The sequence below is a fragment of the Nannospalax galili genome, unplaced genomic scaffold (genome assembly GCF_000622305.1).
Source record: "Nannospalax galili isolate Female #2095 unplaced genomic scaffold, S.galili_v1.0 scaffold359, whole genome shotgun sequence".
Taxonomy (NCBI): Eukaryota; Metazoa; Chordata; class Mammalia; order Rodentia; family Spalacidae; genus Nannospalax; species Nannospalax galili.
Genome location: NW_008347042.1, coordinates 587,821 through 604,979, shown reverse-complemented (window position 1 = coordinate 604,979; position 17,159 = coordinate 587,821). Strand labels below are relative to the sequence as shown.

Below are 17,159 nucleotides of genomic sequence, written 5' to 3'. Positions count from 1 at the left end.
TTGTATACCCTTCCCCATCCCTTAGGTTCCTTGTATACCCTTCCCCCCTCCCTTAAACTAACCCAATTTTTATCCATATCTCCCTTATTAATGCCTGTTGCCTACTGTTCTTCTCTTTAAGGTTCTTTCTTTTCCTTTACCTCCCTAGTTCCTTTCCGTTATCCTGGTTCCTGTAGTTATGTCTGGATACATACTCACCTAATCAGGATTTAGTCCTAGGATCCACATATGAGGGCGAATATACATCGATTTTTTTTTTTCTGAGTCTGTGTTGCTTCACTTAGTATAACAGTTTGTAGTTCCATCCGTTTACCTGCAAACTTCATGATTTCATCTTTCTTTACTGCTGAGTAAAACTCCATCATATAAATGAACCACATTTTCATTATCCACTCATCAATTGAGGGACACTTACCATCTCTTAGCTATTGTGAAAAGAGCAGCAACAAATTTGGATGTACAAGTGTCTGCAATAGGACGAGTTCTTTGGGGCATAAAGATATTTTAGTTGAAACTTTTCAAGTCAGAGGACCTTTAAAATGCTGAAAGGATAAAACTTTCAGTCCATAGTTCGTTATGTAGAAAAAATACATACTTATGCTGGGGAGAGAACTCAGTGGGTAAAGGAGCTTGCCACTGAGCCATCTAATGACTTGAGTTTTAGTCCTGGGTCCCACATGGTGGAAAGAGAGAATTGACTCCCACAAGTTGTCCTTTGACCTCCCCATTCACATGTACCCACACACACTCAGAAATAAAAACAGTTACTGTACAGTTTTATAAATGTGGAAAAGTAAATGTATGACAACAGAAGAAAGGACAAGAGAGAATTAGAAGAATATCATTATAAGGTTCTTATATTAAACATAAAGTGATATATTATTGCATATTGACAAATTAAAAAGCATATTGTAAAATCTAAACCACTAAGAAATGAAGCAAAGAAGTGTAGCTGGTAAGCCAGTATTTGAAGTAAACTGGTGCTAAAAATATTCAGGGCAATGAGCAAAGAACAAGATGATGAATTTATACCCAGTTTTATTGATATTAAATGTGCCACATACACACATACACAATAAATAAATAAATAAATAAATAAATAAATAAATAAATAAATAAATGTAAAAACAAAACCATGAAAACTTCTGGGTGTGGTGGTGCATGCCTATAATCCCATCTCTTGGAAGGCTGAGGTGAGATGACTATTAGTGTAGGGCCAGCCTGGGTCACATAATGAGACCCTGTCTCAAAAAAAGACCCCAAGACCTTTTCTCAAAAAGTTCTATTAGGAGCTGGAAAGTTGGCTCTGCAGTTAAATGTGCATATTACTTTTGCAGAGCACCCTAGTTCTGTTCCCAGCTGCCATGTCAGGCAGCTCACAACCACCTGTTCCACGGGATCCAATGCATTCACCTGCACAAACCCGCACTCGGGGACATACACACACACACACACAATTTAAGAAAGAATATTTTTTAGAAAAGGTGAGGGGACTAGAGAGATGGCTCAACACTTAAGAACACTTGAAGTTCTTCCAGAGAACCCAGGTTCAATTCCCAGCACCCACAGGGAAGCTAATAATCATCTGTAACTCCAGTTCCAGTGGATCTGACACCCTCATTTGGCCTCTGAGGACATTGTATGCATGTGGTGAACTTACATACATGCAAGCAAAACTTTCATATGCAAAATAGAATAAATAACATATTAAAAAGATGAAAAGGAAATAAAAAATTGGAGCAAAATACTTATTGAATATATACTGATAAAAAGACTTTGTATTCATCCATTTTCTCTCTGTTACTACAATGAAGTACTCGAGTCTGAATACTTAATAAACAGAAAAAGGTTAGTCCTCTCACATTTCTGGAGGTTCAAGGACATGGTGCCAACTTTTATTCAGCTTTGATGTAGGTATTAGGTTGGATGACGTTGTAATGGCAGGAACAAGAGATCATCTGGTAAGACAGGAACACATTGCGGCCGGGAATGGCAAGATTCATTTTTATAATTCCCTCATGGTCACACAAGAACTGCCTTATTCCCCTTGAAAGAGTAGCACTCTTAATGATCTAAAAACGTCTCAGTAGGCTCCAGTGTCAAGAAGTCCTTTTACCTCTTAATGCTGCCACTCTGAGGACCATGCTTTTTGTTATTTGAGCCTTTGGGAAAAGCACTTAAACCACAATGCAATACCACAGATACTTTCCGAATATAAAAAAATAGTAAAATGGACGTGACCCATTAAAAAAAAAAAAAGGAAGAATGCTGGGTGTGGTGGTGCACACCTTTAATCTCAGCACTTGGAAAGCAGAGGCAAGTGGATCTCTGTGAGTTCAAGGCCAGCCTGGTCTACATAGTGAGTTCCAGGACAGCTGGGGCTACAGGGAGACCCTGTCTCAAAAAGACCAAAAAAAAAAAAAGAAAAAAGAAAAAAAGAAAAAAGAAGAAGAAGAGGGCTGGAGAGATGGCTCAGTGTTAAGAGGGCTTGCTGTGTAATCATGAGAACTGGAGTTCAGATTCCAGCATCCGTGTAGCCATGTGGGTCTTTGAGGTAGGTGGAGACAGGACTACCCCTGGAGCTTCTTACTTTCCAGGCTAGCAAAGAAAATGCAAGCCCTAGGTTCAGGAAAGACCCTGCTTCAAAGGAACAGTCATAGAGTGATAGAGGACACCCAACACCCTCTTCTGGCCTATATGCATGTGAGCACAGATTTGTGGACCTACACATGCATGCTATCCTAAGTAGCTTTCTATTGCTGTGATAAAACATTCTGACCAAAAACAACTTGGGGATGAAAGGGTTTATTGTATCTTACACGTTCCAAGTGGCAGTCATCTTTGAGGGAAGTCAGGCAGGAACTCAAAGCAGGAATCTGGAGGTAGGAATTGAAGCAGAGACCATTGAGGAAAGCTGCTTACTGGCTTGCTCCTCTGGCTGGTTCTTAGCATGCTTTCTTATACAACCCAGGACCACCTTCCGAGGGGTGGCACCACCCACAGTAGTCTGGTCCCTCACAAGCCAATCTGATAGAGGAAATTCCCCAATCTTCCCAGGTGTGTCTAGTTGACAACCATGACACGTACATACACTCACACATATATACATTTTAAATCTTTAAAAGTAGGAAGATGGTTTGAATAATTGTACGAATGACCAGTAAAGAAAGTACAGCATTTTTAGTCATCTAAGAAGTGCATATTAAAATAGCAAAGAATGGTGATAATTGAAGAGTGATCCTACATGTTGGACAGGATGTTGAGCAGTGGAACTCTCAGACTTTCCTAATGGGAATGTAAAAGGAACCACTTTGGAAAGTAGTTTGACAGTCCTTTTAAATTTAAGCATATGATTATCATCTGATCTGGCAGATTCTCAAGGAAATGGAGAAAGGAAAGGAAGAAAGAGCAGAGATGTTGACAGAACGATTAGAGCTATATGATGCAAGTGAATGGAAAAGAAAATTGACAAATCTACAGTGAATTTTTCAGAAATGAAATAAATGTTTTTTGTGTGTATGTGTGGCCATGTATGCGTGTTTGCATGTATGGGTGCACAAATGTTTGTGTACATGCATGTGGATTCCAGAGACTGATGTCAAACGTATCTTCCTTGATCACTTCCCACCTTATATATTGTAGCAGTATCTCTCACTTGGATTCAGAGCTCTCTACTTCAGCTGGTTTAGCTAGCCAGTTTGTCCTGGGATCCCCTATCTCTCTACCTTCTGAACATTGGGGTTATAGGCAGGTCACCATGCCTGCCTGGCATTTATGTGGGTCCCAGGGATCCAATATCTGGTCCTCATGCTTATGGGCAAGTACTTTACCTACTGAGCCATCTATCGTCCCAACTCGGAAACAAACTTGATACATAGAACAGCATGTGTAAATATCAACACAAAAAGCTGAACACAACACAAACTGTTGGTTCCCATATGCGATTAAAAAAGTTATTATTTTTATTCTGTGAGTATGAGTGTACTGCCTGTATGTGTGTAAGTACACCTGTGTCATGCAATGCCCACAGAGTCAGAAGAGAACGTCAGATCCCCTGGAACTGGAGTTAAAAATGATTGGTTGTAACTCTGGGTCCTCTACAAGAGCAGCCAGTGCTCTTAACCACTCCAGCCCCAGTTCCCGTATACAGTTTTTGAAAAGGCATGGGCTGGGGCGGTGGGGTTCAGCAGGTAGAGATGCTTGCTTACCAAGCCTGATGACTTAAGTTCCGTCTCTGGGAGCTTCATGGTGGGAGGAGAGAACCAATTTTTCTCAAGTTCTCTCACTTCCACGCAACGATGTACACACACACACACACACGCGCGCGCACACACACAGACACACACACACTAAATAAAATGTGATAAGAAATAAAAGTTTAGAAAAGGCAGAACTATAGGGCTAGAAATCTAGAGCTAAAGATTGATGGTTGCCTAGTCCTATGTGTATGAAAAAGGTAGTTTGCTGATAGGATACAAGGGAACTTTTCTGGATATTGTATTTCTTAACTGATGGTAGTTACAAGGATACCTACATCTGCAAATCCAAGAACTGTATACTTAACATGACTGTATTTTATTTATATAATTATACCTGAACAAAGTTCATTAGAAACAAGATTTAAATATAACAAGGTTCTTGTCTACTATCCAGTAGGTATTTCTTTCTAGAGTTTTCAAATTACTCTTCATTGACTTTAGTTTTTTTAAATTCTAATTGTTACTGAGTGTTCTTATTACTTATAAATTAGATCGATGTCAGATGCCTACATGATACATAATTGGATGACTGATGATGAGAGAGAGAGAGAGAGAGAGAGAGAGAGAGAGAGAGAAGAGAGAGGAGAGTTAAAAGTCCCGAACTCAGACGTACTAAGAAAATGAAATACCATTTTTTGTTTGATCATCTCTCTCACACGAATTTATTAATGGTTTAAGGTATATTTTTCTGAATTTTTTTTCTCCCTTTGGGATTTTTGAGATAGTTTCACTATGTAGCACAGGCTGGTACCCAACTCAAATTTGGTATCTCCTGGCTTCAGCTGCCTTAGTGCTGGGATTACAGGCAAGCACTGTCATGCCAGACTTATGTTTTAGTTTGTTAAGGCTTTTGAAGGTGGTTTTACTCTACTATGAAGAAAAAAGAGATACAATTTGTTTGTGTTGCATGTTCTTTAGTTTCTTCTTTCTATTCCCCAAGTCCAGTGATAAACTGATTACAAGATGACGGGCCTTAGCCATTTTTAAATGTTTGATTTTGGGGTGCTGGAGAGATAACTCAGTGGTTAAGAGGCCTGGCTGCTCTTGCAGAGGACCTAGGTTCGAGTCCCAGCACCCACATGGCAATTAACAACTGTCTGTAACTCCATCTTCAGGGGATCCAGTGCCCTCTTCTGGCTTCTGCTGGCATTGCACAACACAGGTGCACACATGCCGGCAATACAGTCATACACGTACAATAAAAATACTTTTGTTTGTTTTGGTTCTTTTGAGACAAGGTCTCCCTGTAGCCCCAGCTGGCCAGAAATCATTATGTAGACAAGGCTGGCCTTGAACTCACAGAGATCCTCCTGCTAGGATTAAAGGCATGTGCCTCCACTCCCAACAATAAAATAAAAAATAATTCAAAACATATTTGAATTTTGTAAGCTTGTAACTTGGGGGAAGTGAGCAAGTGCATCCAAATCTCTTTCTAGAGAAGCATTGCCATCCTGCAGTCTTACAGCTTTAATAGTCTTTCTCCTTGAATGGCAGTTTTTGAGGTCACTGTTGGAACTTACAGTAAGGTTGTCTGATAAAGCAGGAAATCTGGAATGGAGAGATGGCTCACTTGATGAAGTGCTTGATAATTTGTTCCATTTCAACATGACAGTATTGGCTAAATACTCCTGTACTAATTTTAAGATGGTAAGTTGACAGAATTTGGTTCTGAAGTTGAGGATATAGTTTAGATGAAGAGCAGAGACTTGGTAACTATCATTAGCATAGAGGTGCTATTGAAATCATGAGGATGGACAGGCTTGCTTAGGAGGGAAAATGGAGCAAAAATGAAATGCTGAAAAGAAAGCAGTAAGTTGGCTAGTGTGGATTTAGTGGAGATGAAAGAGGAATCAGAGGATGTGCTTAAAGGAAAATGGTAGAAAGAAAGGTGGAAGAAAACTTAAATGAGGCGCCTCAGCCTTCTGAGTACTATGTATGATGAGGGGAAGGTGAACGTTTTGGCATCTTTCAGTCTGAGTAAATTTTTTTTTTTTTTTTTGTCTTTTTGAGACAGGGTCTCCTTGTAGCCCCAGCTGACCTGGAACTCATTATGTAGACCAGGCTAGCATAATTTCCTTTTTTTAATTTTTTATTTATTATTTTTATTTTATGTGTATGCATGTGTATTGCCTGCATGTAGATAAGTGCACCCATGTCATGCAATGCCCACTGAGAACAGAAGAGGCTGTCGGATCCATTGGAACTGGAGTTATGGACAGTTGTTAGCTGCCACGTGGGTGCTGGGATTCGAACCTGAGTCTTCTGCAAGAACAACCAGTGTTCTTAACTGTTGAGCCATCTCTCCGGCCCCGCGTAATGTTTTTAAAACATTTTTTTATTTCATGTGTATGAGTGTTACATCTCTATGTATGTAAGTGCACCCATGTCATGCAATGCTTGCAGAGTTCAGAGGAGGGTGTTGGATCCCCTGGAACTGGAGTTATGAATGGTTGTGGGTGCTGGGATTTGAACCCCTGGGTCTTCTGCAAGAACAGCCAGTGCTCTTAACTGCTGAGACAGCTCTCCAGCCCTGAGAAAACATCTTTATAGTCTACTTTCATGAGATAATTTGGGTGAAAAATAGTAGGTGAGAAATAGTTTCCTTCACAGTTTTGGAGAAATTGTTATGTTGTCTTTTTTCTAATATGACTGTTGAGAAGACTAAAGTCTGTTCTGATTCTTTTTTCTTTTAAACATTAAATTATTTTAAAATTTCATATGTGTGACTCTTTTGCCTGCATGTATGTAAGTGCACTACTTGCATGCAATGCCCACAGAGGTCAGAAGAGGGCCTGGGATACCCTGGAGCTGGAGTTACAGTCGGTTGATAGCCACCATATGGGGACTGGGAACTGAAACCTGGTCTTCTGCAAGCGCAACTAGTGCTCTTAACCAATGAGCCATTCTCCAGCCCCTGTTCTTACCCTTTTTATGTAATGTTTATTCATTTTTAAGAAAGCTTGTGGAATCTTCTTGTCCCCTTATGTGGCAGATCAAAGGGTTATACCTCAGTATTAAGTGTCTCCTAGTTTTTTTTGTACTGGACACTTTATGAGTTCTTTTAAATAAGTAACTCAAATCCTTATCCTCCAAAAGCTCTCTTATTTTCTGTTGGGCAAGTGCCTACCACCGAGTTATATCCAGCCCTAATCTTATTAATTTTAGCTACTGTGATATTTAAAGCAGTCCTTATTAAATTGTATCCTTGTGTTATGGACATATTCTCTACTAAGAATATAAATACACACATATACGCACATGATAATTAGATTCTTTTCCGTGTATGTCAGTAATATCTGTCTGATCATGAAAGTAAGGGACCAAAAGCTGGATGGTGAATTTAAAATGTGATATGATGCTAGCAATTTTCCTCTTGTATTTTCTAAAGTAGCCCTCTGATGAGGTGGGCCAGTTGCATCTTGGAGGTAGGCAGAGGGTCAAGGACAAGATGCTTCTTCATGGATGATCCTTTGCCTTGTTTTAACTCTTTAATTCTTCCCTTTCCAAAAGTAGTGGGTGTTTCATATGGATTCTGCGATGTATTGCTTCTCAGACCTTTTTTCCCTCCCTCCCTCCATCCCTCCCTCTCTCCTTCTTTCCCTTTGTTTTTTATTGTTACTAGGCTATGATTTGACTTTCCTGGGTCTCCAAAACCACCTGCTATTCATCCATGGACTTTTCAATTTTCTCAGGTTTCTTTGCTTTTATCTTTTTATTGGTTATGCTTATCTTTCTTCTGAGTTTAAATATAAAATGAACTTCATTAGTGTTGTTTCAGTGAACTTTGAGGAGAAAGTGAAATTATATGCATATTTAAATCTTCACCTTAATCCACAAGTGTGTCTCATAATTATTTAAAATATAGTGTGTCTCATAAGATTTGAAAGATTATTAAAGCCAGTCCTTTCCATCTCTTGTTTTTACATACATACACACACACACACACACACACACACTCACATACACACATGTATAATATGTAAGAGTTATTTACACACTGCCTTGGCCATATAAACCCAAGGGTTTAGAAATGAATCCAGAATTTGTGAACAAAAAGATTGATTGCTCTTTAAATTTGCTTTTGTAGGAGGGTGAAAAGGTCTCTGAATATCCAGCAGTGATTGTGGAACCAGTTCCCAGTGCCAGATTAGAGCAGGGCTATGCAGCCCAGGTTCTGGTTTATGACGATGAGACTTACATGATGCAGGATGTGGCTGAAGAACAAGAAGTTGAGACCGAGAATGCAGAACCAGGTAGACATCTCATAAATGCTTGTTAATGCATAACTCTCATTTTAAGCTTCAGTATTACTCTTGGTGCATGGTTCTTACACTGTAGGATCTCTTTTTTAAAGCTGCTTAGTATAGCCTGGAAACCACTGTACTATATCTGTTTAAGTGAGTTTATATAAATATAGTAGAGTTCTACATTATAATTCTTTGAGGTTTAACAGAGGCTCATACTGTGGATCCTACAGACAAAATTTATTTTTTCTGAGACTACAAATACTCACTAGTTGTTTACTTACAGAAGTCAGGTTAATATACAAGAGTAATATTTTTTAATTGCAATATAACTATGGTATTCTTCTATAACTGATTAAGACTTTGAGTCAGTATTGCTGGGGAAGTAATGTTTTTTTCCCTTTGGTTTGAAGCATCTTTGTGGTGGCCTGTCAGGTCCCTCTTCCCTTTTCTTTCTTTTTTTTTCTTTTTTTTGAGACAGGGTCTCCTTGTAGCCCCAGCTGTCCTAGAACTCACTATGTAGACCAGGCTGGCCTTGAACTCACAGAGATCTGCCTGCCTCTGCCTCTCAAGTGCTGGGATTAAAGGCATGTGCCACCACACCCGGCCCTCTTCCCTTTTCTGTCTTAGATATCTTAGTGAGCTTGGTGTTCCCATTTGTCAGTATTGTGATAGCTATATGTGTATTTGGGGATTAGTATGTGTAATTCTTTTTTTTTTTTTTTTTGGTCTTTTGGAGACGAGGTCTCTCTGTAGCCCCAGCTGCCTGGAACTCACTATGTAGACCAGGCTGGCCTCCAACTCACAGAGTTCGCCTGCCTCTGCCTCCCAAGTGCTAGGATTAAAGACATATCCTGCCACGCCCGACTAGTATGTGAAATTCTTAGAGAAATCTTTTTGTTTTTGCTATGACTATAAAGAAAATATTTTCCCTAAAGTATTTTAGTGAAATAAACACAAAATTTATCTTAATCTGTTAATGTTTTTAAAAAATCCTTTATTGTTGGTTTACAATCCTAGTGAAGTTTATTTTTAATTTTTTACATTTTATTGTTTATTTGTTTAGTGTGTGTGTGTGTGCGCATGAGTGCACGTGTATAGATTATAGTTGGTTCTCTCCACTATGTTGGTCCCAGGGATCAGACTCAGGTCAGTAGAATTGGCAAGTAAGTGCCTGTACTCACTGAACCATCTAAGGACCCCCAAATTCTGCAATATTTAAGATACATTTCCATAAATGTAGCAAAGCTTTCCAAATGAGTTTTAGTGTTTGAAGTCTTTCTGGTCCATGATTCCCATTAGTGTCCTCTAAGGACTGCTAACTTCTAGTTCTAGTTTGCTTTCGATTCCTGTGACAAAACACTCTGACTAATACCAACTTGGGGAAGAAAGAGTTTGTTTGGCTTATGTCTTCTGGGTCACAGTTCATCACTGTGAGAGCGAGCTCAAGGTAGAAACCCAGGGCAGGAACTTGGAGGCAGGAGCTAAGCACAGATGGTGGAGGAATGCTGCTTACTGCTTGCTCCCCTGGTCCATGCTCAGTCTGATTTCTTATACAATACAGAACAACCTGCCCGGGGTGGCACTGCCCACAGTGGGCTGGGCCCTTCCACATCATTCAACAATCAAGAAAATACCCCACAGACAGCATGGCCACAGGCCAGTCCAATGGAGGCAATTCCCCAATCGAGGCTTCTTCTTCCCAGGTGTGTCAAGTTGACACTAAAGCTAACACAGTGTTCTTTCTCAAATTTCATTTTTTATGGAGCTTAGAATTCTTCCAAGCAATGATGATGTGTGCCCTCCAAACCCAGGTGACGTGCACATTGGCTCTGCTGATATCAGGGAACCAAGCACTTCTTAAAGACTTCATGACTGCAGTCTTGGAGTGGTGCCTTATTCCAGTAGACAATACAGGTTTCTTTATGAGAGTTTTCCAGGCTGAAGGTAGAAGTGTAGGTTTAGAGATGACCTTTTTTTCTTGAGGAAAAAGCATGGCTACAATTATTAGATATGGTGATATTTTAGTGTATATATTGTAATTGATTTAGTTGCAACAGTATAACCAGATAAAACATGAATTGTATAAGAGAAAAAGAATTAAATGAAAACAAGTAGAACTTGTTTGAAATTTCTAGATAATGTTTTGATTTAAAAAAGATGACATTTTGGTAGCAAGTTGAAAATATAAAAAAATGAAAAAAATGTAAAATTTGCCTAAGCAGATTAGGTGTTTAGCAAATTAGGGTGTTTAGTGTATTAAAAAACCAGAGCAGATTAACAAAATGATATTACTTTTATAATTGATGATAAATTCTTTATTAATTTAAGCTGGCTGTGGTGGTGTATGCCTTTAATTCACCCCCCAACCCCCTGCCAACTTCATTAATTTAAATTAATTCAGATACAAACAATTTTGAGTTGGAAATGAATATAATTTGATTAAGGAACTCAGGATGATGATATCACTCTTAGGGCAGAGGTGTTAGTGATTGTAGTATTGAAAAGGTAGATGTGGAGCTGGGTGTGATGGTACACCTGTAATCCTAGTACTCCAGAGCCTAAGACAAGAGGATCGTGGATTCAAGGCCAGGCTGGGTATAGTGTGAACTGGTCTCAAAAATAAATAAACAAACAAAAATAAGGAAATGGGGAATAATGAGTAAAAGAACAGTTACTTTTAAAATTATTTTTCATAAGTCAGTTTTGGATATTTGATACTATTTCGAGACAGGGCCTCACTGAGTAGTTTGGCTAGCCCTAAAGTTGGAGCAGTCTTCCTGCTTCTGCCCTGAGTGCTGGGATTACAGGCAAGCTATATTATGCATAGCCTTTAATACCATTTTGTGTATTTATTTTTCTTAAACGCTAGAGTTGGTAAATCACTTATGTTATTCTAAATAATATAAAAGTACTTCAGAATTTCACTTTACATATTTCCATTATCAGACATGAATTTTAATGTGAGTTTACAAAAATGTTAATAGCTATAGATAAGTAATTTTTAATCCACCCTCTACCCCACCAGATTAGTTTCTATATTAGCATATCTGAGTTTAGTTTTGATATAAATGCATTATACTTCTGATATCTATAGAGTATATACAGATGAGTAAGACTTGCCATGACTTAGCTGAATCTTTATTTTCATTAGGTAATGAATTATGATGGTGGGGTGGGGTCATTTCTTGAGATGTTAAACATTTGTACCTGAAATTACAAAGGTGTAGGTCTTAAAAAAGAAACTGGAAAGAAAAGGAAAGGAATTCCTGACAGCAGTTTTTATTGGGGGAATTAAGGATATAGAATATGGGCTGGTGAGCTGACTCAGCTGGTAAAGGAGCTTGCCCTGCAAACTTGACAACCTGAGTTTGATCCCCAGACCCATATAGCGGTGGAAGGAAGGAACTGACTCCACAACTTGTCCTTTGACTTCCTCATGTGCTGTGGCATGTGAGTGTGCACACGTGTGCGCGCAAACACACACACACACACTATGCACACACACACTAAGCAGAGAATATGGAGCGGGGCGTGGTGGTGCATGCCTTTAATCCCAGCGATTGGGAGGCAGAGACAGGTGGATCTCTGTGAGTTTGAGGTTTGAGGTCATCCTGGTCTACACAGCGAATTCCAGGTCAGCTGGGGCCACAGGGAGACCCTGCCTCAAAAAAAAAAAAAAGGAATAAAATTTCCTTATGTACATCTAGGAAGTACTTCCTGGATTGGCTTTATATTATAAGTCATATTATATCAACTTGAAAATTAATAGTTAAATTTATTAACCTGTTTTATCAACTCTGGTGGTCACATTGAAGTTTCTGTTTTTTTATTCCTCTATACCAATACATATCCAAGCCAGAAACACTATTCTCATTGTTAACCAGGTAGGAGTACTAAAATCACATGATGGTTTGCTTCTAGTTCTTTATTACTTTATATGTAAAAGGATTCTCATTTTGTTAGTAATTAGAGGGCACTTTGCATTCCCCCCTTTTTTTAGACTAAAAGTCTACATTTTCGTCACGGAGCTTATGGGTGATAATAATGTTCTTTTAAAAGTTATAAGAAAAACCAAGTATTGTAAAACTTTTAAAAGAAGTGTATTCATCTAAACCTGTAATAAATTGTTTATGAGGATATTTCAGATTAGTAATTATAAAGAGCCTTGGAGGTATAACAGTGAGCTGTGAAGGGTAAGCTGGTTTCTGGCAGGTCTGATAGAACTCCCAAGGAGTTGCAGACTTCTGTGCTCGGCCTGTCAGTAGTGGGTGTGGGGAGAAGAAGGGGAGGGAGTTTATTGAATTCCGTAAGAGATCTGGAAATATAGTTCTTAATGTTCACATTTAAAAAATATACAAATATATAAATTTTATTGAATGCCAAGAGTTAGTAATTAGGGATATAATAAAGCAGAAAAACATAGAGGGTTTTAAGTAGGAAGTACTACTATGGAATTGGTATCTCCGGGTAGAGGATGAATTGTGAGTATAGTATGGGGCTGTGGCTTAGTAATAAATTGCTTACCGAGCATGCACAGGACCCTAAGTTCAATCTTAAGTACCTCAGATGAATAAATAAATAAAATTTAAATGAAAACATTGTAGACGGGGCTGGAGAGATGGCTCAGCTGTTAAGAGCACTGACTGCTATTGCAAAGGACCCGAGTTCGATTCCCAGCACCCACATGGCGGCTACGACCTGTCCTTAATTTCAGTTCCAGGGGAATCTGAAGCTGTCTTCTGACCTCCGTGGCATTGCACGACACGGGTGCACCTCACATACATGCAGGCAATATACTCATACACATAAAAAAAAAAATTGTAGACAAAAAGAGGCAGGAAGACTAGCAATTATGGTATGACTTGAAGAATGGCTTGAGAAATATTTAAAACAAAGTAGTAGCAATAGGAATAGAATGCTTTGTATAAATAGCATAATATGTAAACTCTAACGGAACCCATGAGATAAGGGAAGGGGGCATACTTATGAAAAATTTTCACTCTTTTTTGACTTCATGAGATGGTGATATTATCCTTTAGGGATTTGAGGGAGGCAAGAGTATTTTGAGAAACAGATATGTTTGGTAATATATTTATTTTGAGTTGAAGCAAAACAGCTAAGAAGAAATATGCATAAAGGAATAACCAGAGTCCCATCAAAAAGAGTATGTTCAAATAAGGATCATTTATGGGAAGTTTCAGGAAAGGACAGTTAGTAGGCATTGTGTGACAGCACTTTAGAACTCTTAACAGAGCTGTTTCTGTCCTTAGTTTAAGGGCCTAGGAAAGAGAACAGCTACCCAAATATGGAAGCAGCTGCTGGGGAAAAGGAATCACCTTAGAAGTATCTGGAACCTTGTTCAAAGAATGTACCATAGGGAGCCAGGGGTTAAGTTCCCCAGTCTTATTCTCCTCCCTCTCTAATTCTGTTGGCCAAGCCCATCTAAAGCTATGTGAGTCCTGTTGATGCAACTAGTCTCCTGGAATGGAGAGTGTGGTGAAGGATGGTAGAAGAGAGATAGAGAGACAGATGGAAACTGCTGAGTATAATTTCAGCCCAGTAACAAAAGGGCCAAGACTGATTTGGGCATCATCTTCATTTGAAGCCATGGAAATAAATTAGACCTCCTAGGGAAAAGATGTTGATGGGACTTCCCAATGGAGGTGGATACTTAAATGGTGTATTTGTTTCTCTGTGCTAGATAAGGAAAGGACATGGAATTAAGCAGTTAATCTTAGGAATGCTTGTATTTAAAAAAAACAAAACATGAAGAGTAAAAAATAGTCAAATGTGATAGAATATCTTGGGTGACTGAATTTAACCTATTTTTTTTCTTTTTAGCCTCTTACGTATCTTTTTTTGGTAGGAAAGAGAAGAGTATTGCCTTGGATTAGTTAGTTCAGGCTTCAGTTTTTCACTGGATCACTTAACTTGGCTGTATATAAACTTTTCAGAGGGTTTCACTGTCATAAAATTCCAATTCAAGATTGTAAGGATTCCAGAAAACAAATACTTAAAACACAGTTCTTGTTTAAGTCTTCCCTTGACTTCATTAGTGCCTTTCTTTATGCCTCCAAATTTGGACAGGTCTTTAATGCATCAGACAGAACATTTAACTTTGTTTACATCTATTGTATTTTTCTCCTTTTGACTGCCACTTAAAAAAAATCAAATGCCTGTACTAAGGAAGCTCTTCATCCATTAGATTTCAATGGCCACTTCTCTGCCAAGTTCAGTGGCCCACTGAATCATCCAGAAGTAGGTCCTTCATGATCTGGCTTTATTTATGGAAATACTATACTCTCCTAGCTCTTTTCCTTCCTGCCCTTCACACAGACTTTGCCATATAATGCTTCTGAGCTTTCATTCTGTTTCCTCTGTCTATAATATGCTTAGTATTCTCTGTTATATACCCAAGTAGCTGAAACTTTACTTAACTATTGTGGCCATAGTCACTCTTCTGAACTTCCATTATACCATCTGGATACTTTCTCAGCCTTATTCTTGTATATGCCCTTTTCCTTTTCTGAAGAAACCTTCACCAGCTGGGTGTGGTAGCACACATCTTTAATCCCAGCTCTCGGGAGGTAGAGGCAGGTGGATCTTTGTGAGTTCAAGACCAGCCTGGTCTACAATAGAGTTCCAGGCTAGCTGGGGCTACAGGGAGACCCCCGCCTCAAAAAGACCAAAACCTTGAAGACAATCATAGTGGGGTTTTTTTTTTTGTTGTTGAATATGGTGTTGAACATGTAATAGGTAGTGAAGAAACCCAAGCCAGTAGAGTCTAGAATTAGTATAACTAATTCTGATAACTACAGTTAATCAAGAACCATCTTATGGCCAGGTTGATGACACATGTCTGAATCCTAGCACACAGGGGGTAAATGCAGGAGGATGATGATTGAGAGCAGCCTGGGCTACATAGTAGAAGCCAGACCCAGTCTCAGACAAATGAAAGAAATAAAGAAAAAGAGAGAGGTAGAAAGGAAAACCTTATCTCTATATAAATCTCAAAGTTTTTTTGTTGCACCATCAAGGAGAAAAATCACTATTAATTTAAAAAAGTTCAAATCACATGTTGGTATTGGCATGTTTGAATCTTTAAACATTTTTAAAATTATTGCTTTTGAGATAGGTCTTGTTATATTGCTCAGGTTAGCCCTATATTATGGATTGAAGTTATTGTTCTGCCTCAGTCTCCCAAGTAGTTGTAATAATTGGCATGTACTTCTATCAACTGACTGCTGCCTTGTTTATTTCATTTCCTTGTAGGATTTAAAAAAAAATATTATTATTGGCTTTTTTGGAGATAGGGTCTCTTCTGTAGCCACAGCTGGCCTGGAACCAGTTATATAGACCAGGCTGGCCTTGAACTCAGAGAAATCGGATTGTTCCTGCCTCCAGAGTGCTGGGATTAAAGACATGCACCACCATCCAGCATGCTGTATATCACAAGCAGACTTACTGATCTTTACTAATAAATATTGGCTGTGAAGTGGTCCTTTTGAACTTCTTACATCTTTCTTCTGAGTTAAGTAGTGGTAGGACTTTGCACTGTAACCAACTGTCAAGACATGAAGAGTTGTTTTTGTACTTAATTACCAAGAAAACTTTAAAAAATTTTGTTTTTATGAGCTGGTAAGATGGCTCAGTGGGTAAAGATGCTTGCTGCCAAGACTGGAAGCCTGAGTTCGATCCCCAGGACTCACACAGTGGAGGAAGAGAACAGAGTCCCACAGGTTCGCCTCTGACTTCCATACCTGTACTCTGGCACATGCATGCCTATACACATATATATTCACAGACACCAGTAAATAAACAAATGTTAAAAAAAAAAGTTTTAGTGAGCAACAAACTAAAGATTTATTGAAAGATAGAATAGTAAGAATTTTTATATAATTCAGTGAGAAAGTAGTGGTCATTTTTTAATAAATGAAAGTTTAGATTTTAAAATACAATTTGAGAAAAATTAAAATCATATTTTTCTATTGAAAAATAAGAAGCCAAATTTCTTTAAAGTCTCAGGACTAATTTGACTTCATGATGAGCTTTGGTAACTTGTATTTGTTATGCCATCAGAAATCCTCCCTGTGGCACAAAAGGACTCTTTTAATTAGAAAATATTGTTGCCACAGGGAGGTAGAAGATCGACATGAGAACTGGGGACCTGAAAAGGAGCCCCAGTCCTAGGATTCCCTGAAGGTGAAAAAGCTTGAGCCAGAAGGAAGACAATGCTGGTAGGTTGGCTTTAATTCATTAAGAATGCTTACAGTGTTATATCTCATTACAGTATTTCATCTACCTATACCATTTTGTCTTTAAAAGGTGACAATGATTCCTCCTTAAGGAAGGAGAAATAAGAAAGTGTATTTTTCCTCCTAAACAGTTTGCTACCTGAGTTATCATATTGTTACCTTGTTCCTGATGTTCGTTTTTATAGCTAAAGCTCTAGGACTGTTTCATGCCTCTGGTTCCTTGGAAGCTGCCACTGACTGAAGATCTTTTCCTTTTCATTACTCTTATTTCCTTTTCCAATACAGACATTTTTTTAAATTAAAAAAATTTTTTTTTCAATTGTCTGTTCTCTTGGGGTTAGTTAGAGAAATGGCAAAACACGAACCTCAAGTTTATTGAGTTGGAATTATTTGAATTA

General features: G+C 38.5%; 1 protein-coding gene and 1 pseudogene across 4 annotated transcripts in view; one reads left to right on the top strand and one right to left on the bottom strand.

The window, feature by feature from the left end:
* LOC103742392 overlaps positions 1–4,247 on the bottom strand; it is a 6,342-nt pseudogene extending 2,095 nt beyond the window's left edge.
* Elf2 (E74 like ETS transcription factor 2) overlaps positions 1–17,159 on the top strand; it is an 82,752-nt gene that overhangs the window by 14,259 nt on the left and 51,334 nt on the right. For 2 of the 4 annotated variants that reach the window (XM_017800712.2, XM_017800711.2), the window contains exon 3: positions 8,347–8,512. In XM_017800712.2, the coding sequence (XP_017656201.1) occupies positions 8,347–8,512 (166 nt within the window). Of the gene's footprint in view, positions 1–8,346; positions 8,513–16,650; positions 16,744–17,159 lie in introns of those variants that run through there. The other 2 variants (XM_029568490.1, XM_008843419.2) reach the window with 1 other exon arrangement.